Raw genomic sequence first — 19,113 nt, 5'->3', positions numbered from 1 at the left:
GGATTGCTCTCTAGGTTTCTGCATGCTGAGGAAGCAGGGGGGAAAAAAAGAAGTGAAGCTTGGGTAACTGAGATGGAAAATATTTGCCATGTTCTTTCTTTATTTTTTAAAAATTTTTAGCAATTTTTGTTATGAGGGTATGCACTCGCCAGAGAGGCAGGAAGTGAGAAATCATTCCAGAGGGGATGGCCATGCTGCAATCCCTTCTTTTCCATTTTCCTCTCGGGATTTTGGGCAGGCACACACATGCATCTGGCATGAGTTTCAAGCCGCCAGATCCGGGACTCAAACTATGGTCAGCCATGTAGGAGTACAGACCCTTACTCACTATACCATCTGCTGGCTCCAGATATTTGCCATTTTCTAAGGCTTCTGCATGTGGCCTTAGATTTTGCTCAAGCTGATTTTTTAAAATTATATTTTTAGCTTAATACACAGCTCTACAGCAGCATTCTATACATGTTCTATCCTGAAATGGTTATATACAGATGGTACTGAAATGGCATTAAAGATTATTCTGTCACACCCTTTAAAGAGAACAAGAATTGATCATATTTTTAAAAATGAGCAGTGCTACAAAACAGAAATGTACAGAGAAGGTAGTAAACCACAATCATTCAGAGTTGCAGGCATAAACAGAGCCAGCAGAACATGAATCTAGCCATCACCGTTTCTGTAACACTGACACACATTTCAAACCTATTTCTGATGTTTAAAACAGAGTCACATCACATTCCTACGCTTTCCCTTCCACTTAAAAGTGTATTTGCCTAACACATAATGGACAAACCAGCAGAGTCAAGATAAATTTGCAAATGGCTCAAGCCAACATGAAAATTTAACCTTAGTAAACTTTTAGAATACTTAAAAACACAATAAAATACCTACATACATATAGAAACCAGTGCAATAAGAACTTTGGACAAGGGCAGTGCATCTCTGGTTTAAGGAAACCATATAGATAGCTTCATTATAACAAATTAACTCTATTCTAAGTGAAGGTTTAATTCTATATTCAGCATTTGACACACATTTTAATGGATAATCAAAAATCTGAAAAACCAATTCAACAATAATAATTCTCACTCAGTAACAAATTCCTACTTTAATTCTATGTTACACATACTTTTAGTGTCTATTATTAAAATACATTTAACTCTTGTTAGTGTATATATCAGAGGATTACACCTTTTGCCCTTGTAGAAATAATTTACCTTGAATAAGTATTCAGATTTTCTTGATAAATCAGAATGAGAAATTACTATTTTAAAGAAAATGGCTATTTTATATAGCAAAGATAATGGAAATGGCATGGTAAACATAAAACTTTTAGTTTATCAACCATTTCAGTTTGAAAAATATCTCTAAACTCAGAGTGCTTAAAAGCCTGACTCTTTTTTTAAACCACCAAACATTCCCTAATGAATTAAGGAATAAGGATTGAGTGTATCCTTGACCAGTCTGGAGCATTGTTTGGAAAGTGGACACAGAGAAAAGCTTTCAATGAAACTGGAGTATAACACAAATGGCATTCAATAGGTCACCTATTTAACATAAAATAAAATGACTAGCACCTCCTTTCTTGCTCCCAAAGCAAAGGGGGCCTAACAGGTCACACAAAACATGAATAGTACAGTAAATTTCATTCATAGAGTATGGATAAATCCATTACCCCACTTCTAAAGCCCAAGTTAAAGGCTATTGTGTAAAAGTGAACTTCAGGGCAAAAGGAGACTGTTGGGGGTGTGGGGGGTGGGGGAGGGAAGAGGGGGAGACACAAGTGCTGGAAGGTCCTTGGAAAGGAGCAGGGATATTTTTCAGGGACTTTCCTGCATCCCATCCTCTGTTTCCAGTTCTGCCAACTGCCTCCTAAGGATATTGACTTTTGCTTGTAATTCCTTGTTATACTCAATGATGTTAACCATTTCTTCATAGGCTTCATCCAAATACTTAGAGGATCTGTTCCAACGTAGAAAAATACCTATTGAACCCAGAAATGGAAAACAGAAGGGAGAAAGACACATACTATCAATTAATACTGTATTTGTGAATAATAAATAATTTCATGTATTATACTTTTTCTTTCATGATTCATATCTGTATTTTATTTAATACTCTAAAAGATACAATAATTATGAGTTAATGAAAAATATAATTAAATATAGTCTCCAAGAAGTCACTATTTCTATCATATGCTCATTAATTCCTTAGAAAAATACCACAAAAATAACAACTAGATCAAAATACTATTCTGTGATATATGTAAGAAAACAAGCCTACAATTTACCATGTGATAAAATTTCTGGTTTCACAATACAAATAATTTAGTTTTAGAATTATATTCAGACCTGTAAGATCTCCAGTATGAATAAACACACTTTAGCAAAAAAAGTGACAATTACAGTAAAAGCAGAATCACATATGTTGTTGTTTAAAAGCCTGTGCTATAGTGCATGTGCCCACCGTCTCTCCCTCTTTCCTCCTGTTTCTTGAGAGGCAGTCTTTCAATTCTGCAGCAATTGATTCCTTCACTAAATAATAATTAAACATTTTTTTAAGAAAGAGTTATTTATTTAATTTTATTTGTTATTATTCTTTATTGTTAGATTTAACCAAAAAGAGACACAAAGAGAGAGAAAAGTGGGAAAGCAAGCCAACAGGTCTAGCACTCGAACCACTATTGCCCACGTGGGAGTCCAGTGGCTTAACCACGACTCTATCTGCCAGCCCCATAATTAACTTTTTATTATAGGCTAAAAACTAGTCGTCTTCTCCTCTACATAGATTTATGTTAGCTATAACATCCCAATATAATGCTGTAAAGGTACAAGTAAGGAAGTACAGAACTTTCTAGGCGTAACTGGTCAGTAGCTGGCAACCTCACAAATCACACTTTGAAATCATAAAGATTCATTAAAATACTTTCTATAAATCATGGACCCTAATGAGCACTTCTCTATATGTTCAAATGGACCCTCTATCAAAAAAGAGAAAACAGAGCTATAGGTTAAATATGGACCCATCTTGATTTTCTTATTATAGGAGCCCATTGCTCTTCAGTACAGGAATTACTTAATACTAATGGTTAGCGATGATGCAAATGAAAATACCAGAGGGACATTCTGAGTCCAAAATACGTACATATCTACTGTAAGACTTTACCTAACACAAAATTTTTCCTAGCTCTAAATTTAGGGAGACACTGAATACATACTAAAACTCTGTTTGTAATATGAATAATAAGAATGCATCCATATGACAATAAACATTTCCTTCTATCACTTAATCTCTAAACTACAAATGAGGTTTGGTTAAAAAAAAAAAATCTAGTTAAATCATCCTCAGACCATCTAACTCCCAAAATTAGGTTTTCTCCCAAACAGTCTCTCATTTAAGTTATTAAATGCAACTGTGGCTTTTATGTAAATTGTCCTAGAAGTCTTTTTTTTTTTTTTTTGAGAGGTTTACGCTATAGGGCGCGTGTGCTCGCCAGACAGACAGAGAGAGACATGGAGACAGAAAGCGAGAAATCACCCCCCAGAGGGGATGGTCACGTCACAATCCCTTCTCCTCCATTCTCCTCTCGGGATCTTGGGCACGCACGCACACGCACCCGGTGTGAGTTCTAAGCCACCGGGTCCGGGACGCGAACCGTGGTCGACTACATGGGAATCCAGCGACATAGCCATTATGCTAACTGCTGGTTCCCTGTCCTAGAAGTCTTTAAGTCTTCAGTAAGAAGTATAGTTATAAGAAAAAAAGTGAGAGCCCCCCCCCCCCCCCCCCAGGGAGATGGTCACACCACAGTCTCTTTTTCTCCATTTTCCTCTCAGGATTTTGCATAGGCATGCACATGCACCCAGTGTTACTTTCAAGCTGCAGGGTCCAGGACTCAAACCGCAGCCAACCACTTGGGAGTCCAGTGATAGAACTATTATGCCATCTGCTGGTCCCTAATATGTTACTTAAGAGATCACTTATCCTATACCTGTGACTGTCTATAAAAATTAAGAGAGTAAGCAAGAGAAGTTCTGATTAGCCAGAATTCCTTCACAAAATCAAAGCACTAAAGCTCATACTCAGAGAACCCCAAGACTCTGTAAGGCTATTTCCCCACCATTCCAACTAGGGGATGCCTAAATAGATAAGCCTAGAAGTATTAACTGAGCTGAATGAAGCAGCTGACAGCACATATTATCAAGAGAAAAAAGAAGTGACAGCTGACATCAGAGAAGAGATGGAAAACAGTCTCAAACCAGAGACCAAAGCAAGCCAGGACCCTTTTACACAAAAGGCATATCATTTCCACATAGGAATTGCCCTTGAGGGCATGACATATTAGAATGTGATATAATAACTGACACATATGGTAATTTATCAAACTACCACTGCTTTGTATGTATGCTTTATGCTGTTTAATACAAACATGAATAAACTTGTTTGCTGTCTTCAAGATGATTAAAGGAAATTAAATAGCATTAGTCTTTTTTTAACTATCTAGTATATTTCAGATAGATTTTGGTTATTTTTTTAAATGAGCTTTGCTATTTAAGGAGTAAGCTTCAGAAGTCTGAAACATTAGTGTATGAGGGGATTTCAAAAAGTCTGCAGAAAAAGGAATTAAGGTACAAGTTTATCCACGCACAGTTTTTTTTTCTTTTTTGAGAGGTTTTTGCTATAGGGCGCGTGCACCCGCCAGAGAGAGAGAGACAGAGAGACAGAAAGCAAGAAATCACCCCCCAGGGGGTATGGTCACGCCACAATCCCTTCTCCTCCATTCTCCTCTCGGGATCTTGGGCACGCATGCACACACGCCCAGCGTGAGTTTTGAGCCACCAGGTCCGGGACACGAACTGCGGTCGACTACATGGGAGTCCATCGACATTGCCATTATGCTAACTGCTGGTCCCTCCATGCACAGTTTTTTCATAATATACATTTTACATGAACTTTTTGAAGGCCCCTCATAAGTAAAAATCCTACTTCGGAATAGATTTTGAAAATGAAGCATGGATTATCACTCCATAGAAACAGTGAGATATTCACATTACTTCATGGCTCATACTTTGTGTCCATTTATAGAACCTTATTGGAATGGCAACCATGCAACTCTTAAACAGCATTTAACCCAAGAACCTCTCCTAACAACTAATTAATAAAAACGCAGACAGAAACTTTCCTCAAGGAGCTTACAATTTATTCATTCCAACTACCTACCAACTCTCTTATGCAAAAAGTAATGCACTTTCTTTATCTCTGGAAACTATCCAATGTAAACAGCAGTGTCTACTAACTAACCATTTCGTTTATTAAATGGGAACTGAAAAAAAAGTGTGACTGGATAAGTGATATGAAAGAGAACACCATGCCCACACTAGGAAAACAATAAGCACACACAGGTCTGAGAACCACATCTAGTTCACCATGTTCAAGTATCAACAACAGCATGAATGTCCTGCAGGTGAGAGAGCACACGTGACTGGTAACTGAAGTCTGTAAGGGACACAGGCTTACCTTCCCACAACTGCAGACTCTGTGGAGCAACAGAAGGCCAGATGACAAGGTTGTTGGCTTCAAAGAGAGGATTGGTGAACTTACTCAGCTCACTGGGTCGATTGACCCATGACCACAGAGACATTGTTTTCTGCTGCAGCTTCAATTTACATCTGATCAAGAAAAAAAGTTTTCCATTACAGCAGTCAATTTATAATAAGCACTATTAAATATTTATATTAATAGGACAGTTTCTCCCCTTTGTATGACAGAAGAGAGAACATAAAACTTTTAGTAGAGAAATAAAATGTTGGAAATAAAAATATCTGTCATAACTCTCAGTAACGTAACAAAGCCTCTACGTAGGATCTCAAGAAGCTGGCAAGAAAGATAATACCAGAATCCGGTCATGCCAGGTTTGGTGTAAAACCTCCACCAAGAGAATGTTCTCTTAATTGCTAGGCCAAGGGGCTGGCCTTCCATGAACCTTCTCAAGACCTCTCATATATACACAGATATTTCTTCCAAAGAAGATAAACACATGGCCAATGAACACGAAGATGATCAATGTCATTAGCCATCAAGGAAATGCAAGTCACCATAATAAAAAATCACTTTACACCCACTAATATGGCTTATCAAAAAGGCAGACCATAACAAATGGTGAAGATGTGAAGAAACTGGACCTTATACATTGCCGGTGGAAATAAAAAATGACACTGATGTTTTGTTTCGCAGCTCCTCAAAATGTTAATATGACTCAGTGATTCCAATCCTACATTTATACCTAAGATAGATGAACAGGGCCAGTGTTAGGCCAGAGGCCTGGGCACCTTGGATGTAGGGATTAGACACCACACCACAGTTGGTTGATGCAACCAGGATATCATCTGTCTTCTACCTGTGCTGCACTCAGATCTAACCTGGATGTAGCACACAGCACTCTACTCTGTACATGGCACCAGACCCTACGTGGCACAGTAGTCTGCTCTCCCTCTAAACCATTACCATACATGGACTGTTTCTACTTCCAAGACACTCTCCCTCCCTATACCCTTGTAAAAATCGCTAAACCCCTCCCTAGGGCGCAACTTCTATGCCCCCGCCCCCCCCCTGTCGGACCAGTGAACCTTGCCCAGGAGCATTCCCAATAAAGGCATTTCTATTTTGTCATGTAGTCGGCCCATTCCTTACATTTTGTGCCAAAACCCAGGAGGATTTTTGTGCCCCGCAGTCCCCAGAGGGCCTCTCCTTCCCTGAACCAGGAACCAACGTACCAACCGCTGACTGGCCACCTGCTCTGGCCTCTGAGAGTAAGTCCACCTGCCCATGGTTTCCAGAACTCAAACCTCTGAGTTCCCTGTCTGAAAATGTGGCCATGTCAGCGTTCCCTCCAACTCCTGGAGTTCAGGTGATGGTGGAGATGTCTCAGTTCCTTGCTGCCCATTCCCTGTTCTGCTCTGTGAGTGCAAAAAGAGATTCAGGACATCTTTCCCTTTTCTGCTCACTTGAGTCCTGGACACAATGGGTAATACCGAGTCAGTTACTGAGCCAAAGACGCCCCTGGGCTGTCTGCTCCATAAACTCACCAAATTAGGACTTGCTCAGGACCTCCACTGCAAGCGGCTGATATTCTATTCCACTGTGGCCTGGCCACAATACCCTTTGGACAACGGGTCCAAATGGCCTCCTGAGGGGACTTTTAATTACAATACCCTCACTGAATTGGATAACTATTGCTGAAAGGTAGGCAGATGGTTAGGGGTTCCATATGTCCAAGCCTTTTGGGACCTGCACTCCGGCCCCTCCCTCTGCACCTCCTGCACTACTGCCCAAGTCCTTCTCACAACCAGAACCCCACAGTCTAAGACCAAACCTCTCCTAGAGGCCGATCTCTCTCCTATAGATGAACTACCCCACCTCCCCTCCTTCCTAGAGCCCCCCTCAGAGTACCCCACCATACGGTCCTACTTCGGCGCCATCAGTCCCAGCCCTCCCTACTGCTCCCCTGTCTTCACCACTGCTGTCTCCTCCTCCTCCATATCCTTCACTCCTATGCCCTCCTCACCCGTCTCCAGTTAGTTCCTATACCCACTCACACTCTCACCCTTCTCCCACCCCTTCTCCTAGTTCTAACCTTCTCTGTCCTCTCCAGGAGTGGCGGGAATGGAGGGTATTGTCAGAGTCCACGTTCCCTTCTCTCTCTAAGATCTATCTCAAATAGAAAGAAGACTTGGTTCTTTCTCTGCTAACCCCACAGCTTTTATCAAAGAGTTCCGCCATCTTACTCAGGCTTATATTCTTACTTGGCATGACAGCTATGTAATCCTGTCCTCCACCCTTACTGTGGATGAGAGCAAGTGAGATCAGGCTGCAGCCCGAGAACATGCCGACCAAGTCTGCCTGGTTGACCTGACTCTACCAGCCAGAAAAGTGGCTGTTCCTACTACCAACCCTCACTGGGACTATCAGGTAGAAATCTCTGGCCCAAAAAAACAAGACTACATGATCCAATGCCTCCAGGATGGAATGCAGGCTATTTCTAACAAAACTGTCAATTTTGACAAACTCTGGGCAATCACCCAGGGGGCAGATGAAAACCTAGCAGTCTTTCTCAATCGCCTTATAGAGGCCTTAACTCATTTTTTTGGAGAGGTTTTTGCTATAGGGTGCGTACGCTCGCCAGAGAGACAGAAAGCAAGAAATCACCCCCCAGGGGGGATGGTCACGCCGCAATCCCTTCTCCTCCGTTCTCCTCTCAGGATCTTGGACACGCATACACACACACCTGGCGTGAGTTTAAGCCACCGGGTCCGGGACTTAAACCACGGTCGACTAAATGGGAGTTCAACAACATAGCCATTACGCTAACTGCTGGTCCCAGGCCTAACTCTTTATACATGATTAGACCCTGCTTCACCCACTGGGGCCACAGTTTTGGCGTCTCATTTTATTACCTAGTCAGTGCCTGATATCTGTAAGGAACTTAAACGGGCAGAGGATGACACTCAGACCCCTGTCTGTGATCTGGTGAAAATGGCATTTAAGGTTTACAATGCCCAGGAGGAAGCAGCTGAGGCTGGGCACCATGCCCACCTTCACCACAAGGTGGCACTCCAAACCCAGGCCTTGGTAGCAGCCCTGAGGCCAGTGGCCCCACAGGGGCACAAGAATAGGACTTCCTCATCTAAGTCCGTTCCCCTGGGATTATGCTTCAAGTGTGGGAACACAGGCCACTGGGCTTGACAATGTCCTTGCCCCCAACTGCCCACAAAGCCATGCCCCAAGTGCAAGCAGTGCAACTAGACTCCCACAACAAACTATAAGACACTTGCCTCCTTACCACCAACAGTCAAGGCTAGCTCTACCTCAACATCAAAGGTGGGTAAAAGTAGTCTGGGTAAAAGTTTATCCTGGGCCCACCAGTTCGTCCCCAGCAGGGGCCATCCAGATCTTCCGGACTTATACCAGAGTAGTCCCCAAAACCATCAACCAACTAAAAGACCAATGAACAAACATTCATAACCACAAAGTTTCCCTAAATCAACAAATGAATGCTGGACAGGCTGGTAAGACGGACCCATTTTCCTAGCTATCCTTAGTCCAACAGGGAGCCTTCCTCAACTCCACAGGGACGGACAATTTCTCAGACTGCTTTCTCTGTGCCTCCCTAGGCCAGGCTCCCCTCACAGCAGTTCCAATAACCCCCTTCCCAAGCGCTTCCTGTACCACCTCACAGCTCTCCTTTAGCCCTCTCCCAAACATCCCACTGTTCAGAAATACAGGCCAACTAAATCAGACAGCATGTTGCACCAACACCTCATCAGCTCCTTTGGACACCTTGTGTAGCCAGTCCATCCCAATCTCCTTTTCTCTCTGTGACCCTAGGACATCTTTTTTTAGTGCAATGGCACCCTAATCAATCTAATCAACTCCTCCTCCCCTTTCCCTCATCTCCCAGTAACCCTAGTCCCAGATCTAACTCTCTACGGTCAGGCTGAATTCCTCTTGCTGGCTTCCCCCTCTTGTACATACTCCTACACCAAAAGAGCAGTCTTCCTTCCCATCGTAGTAGGCATGACACTAACATCCTCCCTTGTAGCCACCGGAATTGGGGGGAGGTGGCATTAACTCACAGCATCTCCACCTCCCAGGACCTAGAGGAAAAACTCCAGTTAACCATTGAGGCCTTGGCTGCCTCCCTGGCCTCCCTCCAGTGACAAATCACTTCAGTTGCCCAAGTAGCTCTTCAAAACCAACACGCACTAGACCTACTGATGGTAGAAAAAGGGGGCACCTGTCTATTAATCAGGGAGGAATGCTGCTACTATGTCAATGAGACAGGGCTGGTTGAACAAAACACTGATGTTCTCAGCTATCTAAGCGAAGAACTACGTGCCAACAGCAACAGCCCACTTCTTATTTCCCAGACTGGTGGCAATCTACCCTCATCACCTGGATTGCCCCTATTTTAGGACCATTAATTCTCATCTGGCTTCTCTTCATGTTTACACTCTGTTTTCTCAGGTTCCTCTGAAGCCAAATCCAAGAAGTTTCACGTGGCTGTCAACTAAATACTCCTCCATCCCTACACACAAGTTCCCACAGAGCCCTCAGCCCCTGGCTTCCCCTCTTCAGAAGTAGTTAATGATCGAATGGCACCCTATAACACCAAAACAGTCAGGATGTTAGGCTGGAGGCCTGGGCGGCTTGGATGTAGGGGTTGGATGCCACACCAGTCTGCTGATGCAACCCAGATCTAGTCTGTCATCAGACCCGCATTGTACTTGGATCTAACCCAGATGTAGCACACGACGTTCTATTCTGCACACAGCACCAGACCCTATGTGGCATAGTAGTTTGCTCTCTCCCTAAATCATTACCATACGTGGACTGCTTCTACCTCTAAGACACTCCCCCTCCCTATACCCTTATAAAAATCACTAAATCCCTCCCTAGGGCATGATTTCTCTGGCCCTCTCTCTCTGTCGGACTAGCAAACCTCCCCTGGAAGCGTCCTCAATAAAGGCTCTACATTTCTATCTTTTGTGTAGTTGATCCATTCCTTATAGCCAGCAGCTGGCATGCTGATTAGGTGCTGGACTCCTACATAGCCAACTGCGGTTCAAGTTCCAGACCTGGTCGCCTGCTTTCTCGCTTTCCCTCCCTCTCTCCCTCTCTCTCTTTCTCTTTTCCCCCGGGTGAGTGCACATGTCCTACAGCAAATTTAAAAAATATTAATAATAAAATAAAAAATTATTTTTTAAAAATATATGTGAACATAGGTCCACATAAAAACTTTTAAACAGATGTTTATTGGAGCATTATTCCTGATAGCCAAAAAGAAACAACCCAAATGTGCACCAACTAAAGGATGACCATATCTATTAAAGGCATATCATTCAGTAATAGAAATGAAATATCAATACTCTGTATGGATGATCATTGGAAACATTGCTAATTAAAAAAAGCCAGTGACAAAGTCACTTAATGTATAATTCCATTTATATGAATTATACAATGGGTAAATATTTTAAAAATTTGTTGGGACCAGCAGTTGGCATAATGGCTATGTCACTGGACTCCCACATAGTTGTCTGCAGTTTGAGTAGTGCACCCGGTGGCTTAAACTCACACCAGATGCATGTCTGTGCATGCCCAAGATTCGGAGAGGAGAATGGGGAGAAAGGATTGTGGCATGGCCATCACCCTGGGGGGTGATTTCTCGTTTTCTGTCTCGCTGTCTCTCTCTGTCTTTCTGGCAAGCATACATGTCCTATAGCAAAAACCTCTCAAAAAAAAACCCAAAACAAACAAACAAAAAAAAACTTGTCAATTCAGCTCTAATAAAGAACATGTGGGACCAGCAGTTAGCATAATGGTTATGTTGCTGGACTCCCATGTAGTCGACCGCGGTTCGCGTCTCGGACCGGGTGGCTTAAAATTCACGCCAGGCGCGTGTGCGTGTGTGCCCAAGATCCCAAGAGGAGAATGGAGGAGACGGGATTGCAGCGTGGCCATCCCCCCTGGGGGGTGATTTCTCGCTTTCTATCTCTCTGTCTCTCTCGGTCTGGCGAGCGCACACGCCCTATAGCAAAAACCTCTTAAAAAAAAAAAAGAACATGTATTACTCTGTCTACTTGGCTTTAAACTAAGTAAAGATAAAACAATTCCAGTCATTTGTGAAAAATGGATAATTGCTAAAATTTATGTTCAACTAAATGATGATGGCTTGGCTATCAGTCATGAAGCCAAAGAACTTCTTTAAATAATTATTTTATTTAGCTTTATTTATTTTATTTTAACTTGACCAGAGAGTGACAGAGAGAGAGAGAAAGTGAGAGAGCAAGCCACCAGGCCCAGGACTCGAACCACAGTTGGCCATGTGGGAGTTCAGTGCCCTTAACCACTGCTGGCCCCTAAGGCATATTTCAATTTACTAGAACAACATCTAGCCTATGTTCTCACCTAGTATGTGACTGGGTCATCATCATAATAAACTTTATATAATTTAATTTATAGTTAGCTATAGTCTCTACCTTTTTTTTTTTTTTAAGAGAGATTTTTGCTATAGGGAAAGGGCACTCGCTAGAGAGACAGAGAGAGACAGAAAGCTAGAAATTACCACCCCCCGAGATGGGGAGATGGCCACATTGCAATCTCTTCTCCTCCAGTCTTCTCTCAGGATTTTGGGCATGCATAACACATATCCGGTAGGAGTTTTAAGCCACCAGGTCTGGGACTTGAACCACAGTTGACTAAGTGGGAGTCTAGAGACATAACCATTACGCCATCTACTGGTCCTGCCTCTACCTTATCAATAATATTAACACAGAACCAAATCCTGGTCTCATTTATGAAGTGGCCAGAACAACTAAAAATTAAATGTCCCATGTAAACTGTACCTACCTTTCACTTTCATTGTTGCCCAGAAATGTTCCAAATTGTGAGGCATAAGCATGCTCAAAGAGCATGATGAGAAAATTCTCATTAAATTCAAAAGAACAAGGGAACTGACGGAGTATCTGCCACACGCAGTCTAAGAAGAGAAGAAATACTGGCGCCTCCCACTTCTGCTTGCTATTAAAATAGGCTGACTGTGCACAGCGCTGCTGGAAGGGGTGACCGGCCTAAGGAAAAAGATGAATATGTGACAGTCACATCCCACTGAGATCAAAGTATAGTACATTCTATTAATGTCATTTCTCACATTAAAATAAAGGTATTTTTTTTAAAAATTGTTTATTATTATTATATTTATTATTTATTTTATTATTTTTTTAAAATTTGGCCAGCGAGAAACAGAGAGGGAAACTGAGAGAGCAAACTGTCAGGTCCAGCACTAGAACTGCAGACAGCCATATGGGAATTTACCATCTTAACCACCATGTAGTCTGCCGGCCCAAAATGAAATTCTTATTAACTCCAGTTAATTAATGTAATTAACATCACATAACTAGGTATAGGTGCTGTTCAGATCAATGATTTTGTGGCTTGAGATGAATAATTTCATTAGCTAAAAAAAAAGACACAATTTTCAAATCCTTAATGAAGCTACGTAGTTAAGGCACAACTATAGGAACTATAACTGTCCTTGGAATATCAAATGGAAAGATAATGAACTTAACAATGACAACAGTTATATAATAAGCAAAGTCAAAAAAGCTCTCAGGTATAAAAATAGAAGATATATCACCATCTATCTAAGACTACAGATTGTGTTGCAAGCTAATAAACCTCATCAAGCCAAATATGGGTCTCTCATAGATACATTTTATAAGGTGAGCTCTAATATTAAATCTTTAATCACATATGTAAAAGGTCACTCTTTGAAAGAGATCTCTAATCTTTATATTAGAGATAAAGCTAAGGTTGTCTTTAATTCTTCATTCCCAGAAAAGAGCTAGAAGAATCTGTCGTCTATTAACCAAAGTCAATTGAAGAATCATTTGGGGGACCAGCAGATGGCGTAATGGTTACATAACTGGACTCCCATGTAGGTGACCGCACCTGGTGGCTTAAACTTATGCCAGGCGTGTGTGCATGTGTGCCCAAAATCTTGAGAGGAGAATGGAAGAGAAGGGACTGCTGCGTGGCCATCCACCTCCCTCGGGGCGGTGATTTCTCATTTTCTGTCTCTCTATTTCTCTCAGTGAGCGCACATGGTCCTATAGCAAAAATCTCTCTCCTTGAAAAAAAGAAAACAAACAAACAAAAAGAAATCATTTGGGCTTCTTTTCCAGAACTCAAGTACTGACCCTACCACCCTACCCTTACACTCTACTAGGTACTTCAGAGACCTGTTCAATCTTTAGGTCCTTACACACTTTATCTGACAAAGATACTGCCATGAAAATTTTCTGGTGCCTACTGAGATTTTGACAGCAATTAAAATGTCAATATATAAATAAGTCATATTCATTTGTTTCTGTAATATGCATCGTGAGAAATGTAGTTGAATAGACTGTCACTGAAATGGAAGGTGAATTTAGAATGCTTTCACTTAAACAGAGATAAAGGTGAGTTGTCAGGCAGGGTGGACAGGGTCCACACAGCATTAACACGTAATAAATGTGAATTGTAACTTAAAGGGCCAGAAATTCTTTTTTCACTAGAGACATACACACTTTCAAGATACATCTAAGCGTTTGTTTTCTGTCAAAATTTTTTACTAGGTTACTTAGTGAAAGTATCTTCATAAATTAGTCTCTGGCTTGCAGGATTTCAATCTATGTTAAGAGACACACACAGAGAGAGACAGAGAGACGGAAAATGAGAAAGCAAGCCTCTAGGTCCAGGACTTGAACTGTGGTCAGCCAGGTGGCAGTCCAGTGCCTTAACCACCATGCCACCTGCTGACCTCAATGGATCAGTTTTATAAGTGAAAAAAGGTAAAGTCTCAAAGACTTGACAAAAACAGCTATTTTGCTGGATTTTAAAGTATATGAAGGATTCATCTGGTCATGGAAGAACACAGACTGGAGCAAGACGAGCAAAAGCAGAAAGTGCTACAGTCAGTGCAACGCCTCGTAATTACACTCTTCCCTCCCCTTCCTGTGCTTGCTCGTGTATTCAGTCTCTACCAGGACTAAGCTTCTGGGAGACCAGACTATGTTTTACAATCTTTCTATTTCCCCTATACATAACAAATTACAGCTTATAAAAATTTTTTTTAAGTAAATGAAGTAACGAGAGCAATACAGGGTAAGTATACATTATCTGAAATGCATGGGACTAGAGGTATTTAGACTTCCAGATTTTTTCAGATTTTGGAATATTTGCATATACATAGTTAGATATCCTGGGGATGGAACCCAAGTCTAAACAAGAAATTTACTGTTTCATATGTGCCTTACACATACAGCCACATACAGTAATTTTAGACACTTTTTTTTTATTGCAGTATTTTGACTGCAACCTGTCACATGAGGTCAAGTGTGGAATTTTCCATTTGTGGCATCATGTAGACATTCAAAGTTGTGGGGATTTTGGAGCATTTCAGATTTTGAATTTTCAGATTAGGGATGCAAAACCTGTATAGGTAAAGAGAGAGCCATAGATTGAGAGGTAGTACAGATTATAAGCATTTATCAAGGGGAAGATAAGAATAATGGTTTACATAAAATTAAACACACAAATCAACAATTTTAATCAAAATTCCATACACTAGGATCATAACATCAATTATTAGCAGCTCCTATGCGTATCAGATAGCTTTTCTCACCTGTAGCCACTCTCTTTCTACGAGGGCCTCAAAACCACGGATGGTCCTGCTTCTTGGTTCCAAGATGATCTGGGCCAGGGAGGTCACCTGAAGGGTGGAATCTGTTCCTTCTGTTCCATGAATCAATACTGATGCTCCTTCCCTAATAGGAAAATCCAGAGTACAAATGGGATACTCCCAACATGGTCAATGAACTCTGTTAATAATAAACACTTAATTGAGTACCATTTTCAGTCATGCATTCTGCTCTGTCCAGTGGGGTTTAGAGCCTAAATAAGGTAAATAATAGATGAGAACATTTCTTGGAAAAATTATAACTATTATTAATCCTAAATTCTGCACGGCAAGAACCCCTTTAAATTAAAACCAATTGGGACCAGCAGTTTGGAGCATTGCTATGTCGCTGGACTCCCATGTAGTTGACCGCAGTTCACATCCCGGACCCGGTGGTGTAAACTCACGCCGGGCGCGTGTGCATGCATGCCCAGGATCCTGAGAGGAGAATGGAGAAGAAGGAATTGTGGCGTGGTCATCCCCCTTGGGGGGATGATTTCTCGCTTTCTATCTCTCTGTCTCTCTCTGTCTGTCTGGCGAGCGCACGCGCCCTATAGCATAAACCTCTCAAAAAAAAAAAAATTAAAACCAATTTTATAAATTCTTTTTGTTGAAGTTTTTCTCTCTTTACAAAACTGAAAGGCATAGAAGATACTTAACTTTTTCACTTTAATAATCAATTAAAACTTTTTCTTGGGGCCGGCAAGTGGCATGGTGGTTAAGAGTGCTGGACTCCCACATGGCCAACTACAGCTTGAGTCCCAGACCTGAAAGCTTGCTTTCTCACTTTCTCTCTCACTTCTTGCTCTGTCCCTATCTGGTCAAATTAAAATAAATAAGTTAATTAATTAAATTAAATAATTCTTTAAAAAAAACACAACTTTTTCTCATCAAACCTATAAATGTACACTCAAAATTAACTTTCTGACCTTGATTCTATCTTTCTACCATCAGCTGAGTATAAGGACACTGTCATAAACTGTAATGGATCTGGGAAACAAGTCTTAAACAACACTTGAAGGGGCCTGGACTCCCACATAGTCGACCACAGTTCAAGTCTCAGCCTGGTGGCTTGAAACTCATGCTGAGAGCATGTGCATGTATGCTGAAAATCCTGAGAGGAGAATGGATGAGGAGGGATTGCAGCGTGGCTGTCCCCTGGGAGGTGATTTCTCACTTTCAGGCTCTCTGTCTCTCTGTTTCTCAAGTGAATGCACACACCCTATAGCAGAAATCTATCTTAAGAAAAGAAAAAAAGAAAGAAAGAAACACACTTGGAGAAACATGGAAACAGGAAAAAGCAAAAACATGAAACTATCCAACTAGAAAGTCAGTAGCAGGACAGCACTGTCTCAAGAGACTTTTGAGGTATCTGGATCTCATACTCCTAGCAAGAATAAAACACAGAAACTATCTACATCTTTTATCCTCCTCTCTTACACCCTGTTTATTGAGACAACAGTAAAGAAAATTTTGGAAGAAAGGAAACTATCACCTTCACATAAAAGCTTCACATTTGGTTACTATCATTGATTTTTTCCCCCTTGTATATATATATACTTTATGTGGCTATAATAAAAGGTAATTCCCTGTTATTTTCACTGTTATTAAAATAGTTTCCCACATTATATTAAAATTCTATTAAGTGATGACCTACAGTTTACTGAATCCGATAGTTGAATATTTAGTTACATCAATTTTTGTTATACTATACATGATCTACCTATGTTTTTTGCCTTCTGCTGAATTATTTGGGGGTCCTTAATTTGAAAATAGCATACTCCTCGAAGTTCACCTATAGTTAGGTTAACAATCCCACTCTTCAGACAGAAACTAATGAGTATGCTAAAGAGTATGAGCAAACATATTAAGTTTTCTGATATAATGACTATATTATCTGTGCAATATTCTGAATTTAAGTCAATTAATTTAAAATCTATATTTACATTTTGAGTACTTAGTTATCGGGGAAATTTTTTTTTTCCTTTTCTTTTTCCTTGTTTTTGGAGAGGTTTTTGCTATAGGGCACATGTGCTCACCAGAAAGAGAGAGACAGAGAGACAGAAAGCAAGAAATCACCCCCCAGGGGGGATGGCCACGCCGCAATCCCTTCTCCTCCATTCTCCTCTCAGGATCTTGGGCACGCACGCACACACGCCCAGCATGAGATTAAGCCGCCAGGTCTGGGACTCGAACCGTGGTCGACTACATGGGAGTCCAGCGACATAGCCATTACACTACGTGCTGGTCCCCCTAATTTTTTTTTTTTTTTTGAGAGAGATTTTTGCTATAGGGTTCATGCACTTGCCAGAGAGACAGAGAGAGACAGGGAGACAGAAAGTGAAAAATTACCCCATGGCGGGGGTGTCCCTGCCACAATCTGTTCTCTTACATCCTTCTCTTGGGATTTTGGGCACGCAAGCATATGCATTTGTACAAAATTTTACAGAAGCAAAGGGAACCCAAATATGGCAAGACATACTAAAACTATCAATCCTGTAAGTGTTTGGAACCCATTATTTGTTTAAGGTGGCTGGACCAAACTAAACAAAGTGGAGACAATAAAAACTGTTCTGCACCTAGGTTTGCCTTATCTGCATTACTTTGTTATTATGGATGAACATTTAGACAACAGAGTGATAAATGTTTACTACAATTCATCTTTCATAAGAAGACAAATGCCTCTGCATTCATAATGTAAGGAGAAATCTGGCAAACTTACATTGAAAGAAACAAAACACTCAATATTAACATCTCATCATTCTACATTACTGATTTATATGTCACAAAACCTTGGTCCTTTTTAGAGATTTTTGCTATAGGGTGCTGGAGCTTGCTAGAGAGATGGAGAGAAAAACAAGAAATCAGCCCTCAGGGGGGGATGGCCATGCTGCAATCCCTTTTCCATTCTCCTCTTGGGGTTTTGGGCATGCATGCACATGCATCTAGTGTGGGTTTCAAGCCACTGGGTACAGGACTCAAACCACGTGGAAGTCCAGCACCTTAACTGCCACATTGCTTGCTGGCCCCAAACCTTGGTCTTTAATTCCCATGTTTTATTAGCTACATAAGCCCCATTTAATGCCTACAACACAGAAAAGTGACAGGCTGAGAATTCGGATCTCAAAGGTCTCCATGCGATCTCAGTTTGTGACTGACTTATCAGATGATCTTAAGCAACTATCTATTTATCCATTTCTCTGTAACCATAAAACATTACATTTATGTATCCCTAATACAGAGGCATCAATAAAAGAAGTTAAACTCTAAAGGAAAGTATCATCCAACCGTGCAGACAGTACTTAGACCTACCTATTTCTTCAGTGGGAATGTCCTTCTTAAAAAGGGCATTCTATGCTTCTGCAACAATTTATACCAATCCTGTCTCTGTTCAAGTCTTCTGCCTCAAGTCTCAAGGATTAGCAATCTTTAACTGAGTGAATAAATTTAAATCACTTCATATACTTCACATTGCTACCATTGGGTTTTCTCAAGTTGAGATGCAGATACAATGGCACATATTATATATAGTTTGCAGTAAGATATCTGAAACATTAGAAGGGATCACTTTACTCTGTGACAAAATCATAGGCTTCCTTTCATTGATATTTCATTTTTAAAAATTTTATTATTTAATCCATGAATACAGGCTATCTTTCCATTTGTGTCTTCTTCATTTATTTCACCAATGTTTTATACTTTTGGTGTGCAGATCTTCAACTCCTTGATTAAATTTATCCTAAGTATTTTATTTTTTGATGCTATTTTATTTTATTTTTATTATTTAATTTGCTATAGGGCATGTGCACCTGTTGGAGAGAGATGAACGGGGGGGGGGGGAG

At 40.9% G+C, this 19,113-nt stretch overlaps 1 protein-coding gene across 1 annotated transcript in view; it reads right to left on the bottom strand.

The window, feature by feature from the left end:
* Positions 1-275: 275 nt before the first annotated feature.
* The window catches only part of MTMR9 (myotubularin related protein 9), a 46,330-nt gene continuing 27,492 nt past the window's right edge, over positions 276-19,113 (bottom strand). The window contains exons 7-10 of the mRNA XM_006161222.3: positions 15,218-15,359; positions 12,403-12,623; positions 5,515-5,666; positions 276-1,981 (exon numbers count right to left, since the gene is read on the bottom strand). Of these exons, the coding sequence (XP_006161284.1) occupies positions 1,818-1,981; positions 5,515-5,666; positions 12,403-12,623; positions 15,218-15,359 (679 nt within the window). The 3' untranslated portion in view covers positions 276-1,817. The remainder of the gene's footprint in view (positions 1,982-5,514; positions 5,667-12,402; positions 12,624-15,217; positions 15,360-19,113) is intronic.

Source organism: Tupaia chinensis, unplaced genomic scaffold (genome assembly GCF_000334495.1).
Source record: "Tupaia chinensis unplaced genomic scaffold, TupChi_1.0 Scaffold138390_1, whole genome shotgun sequence".
Lineage (NCBI taxonomy): Eukaryota > Metazoa > Chordata > Mammalia > Scandentia > Tupaiidae > Tupaia > Tupaia belangeri.
This window is presented reverse-complemented; position numbering and strand designations above follow the sequence as displayed.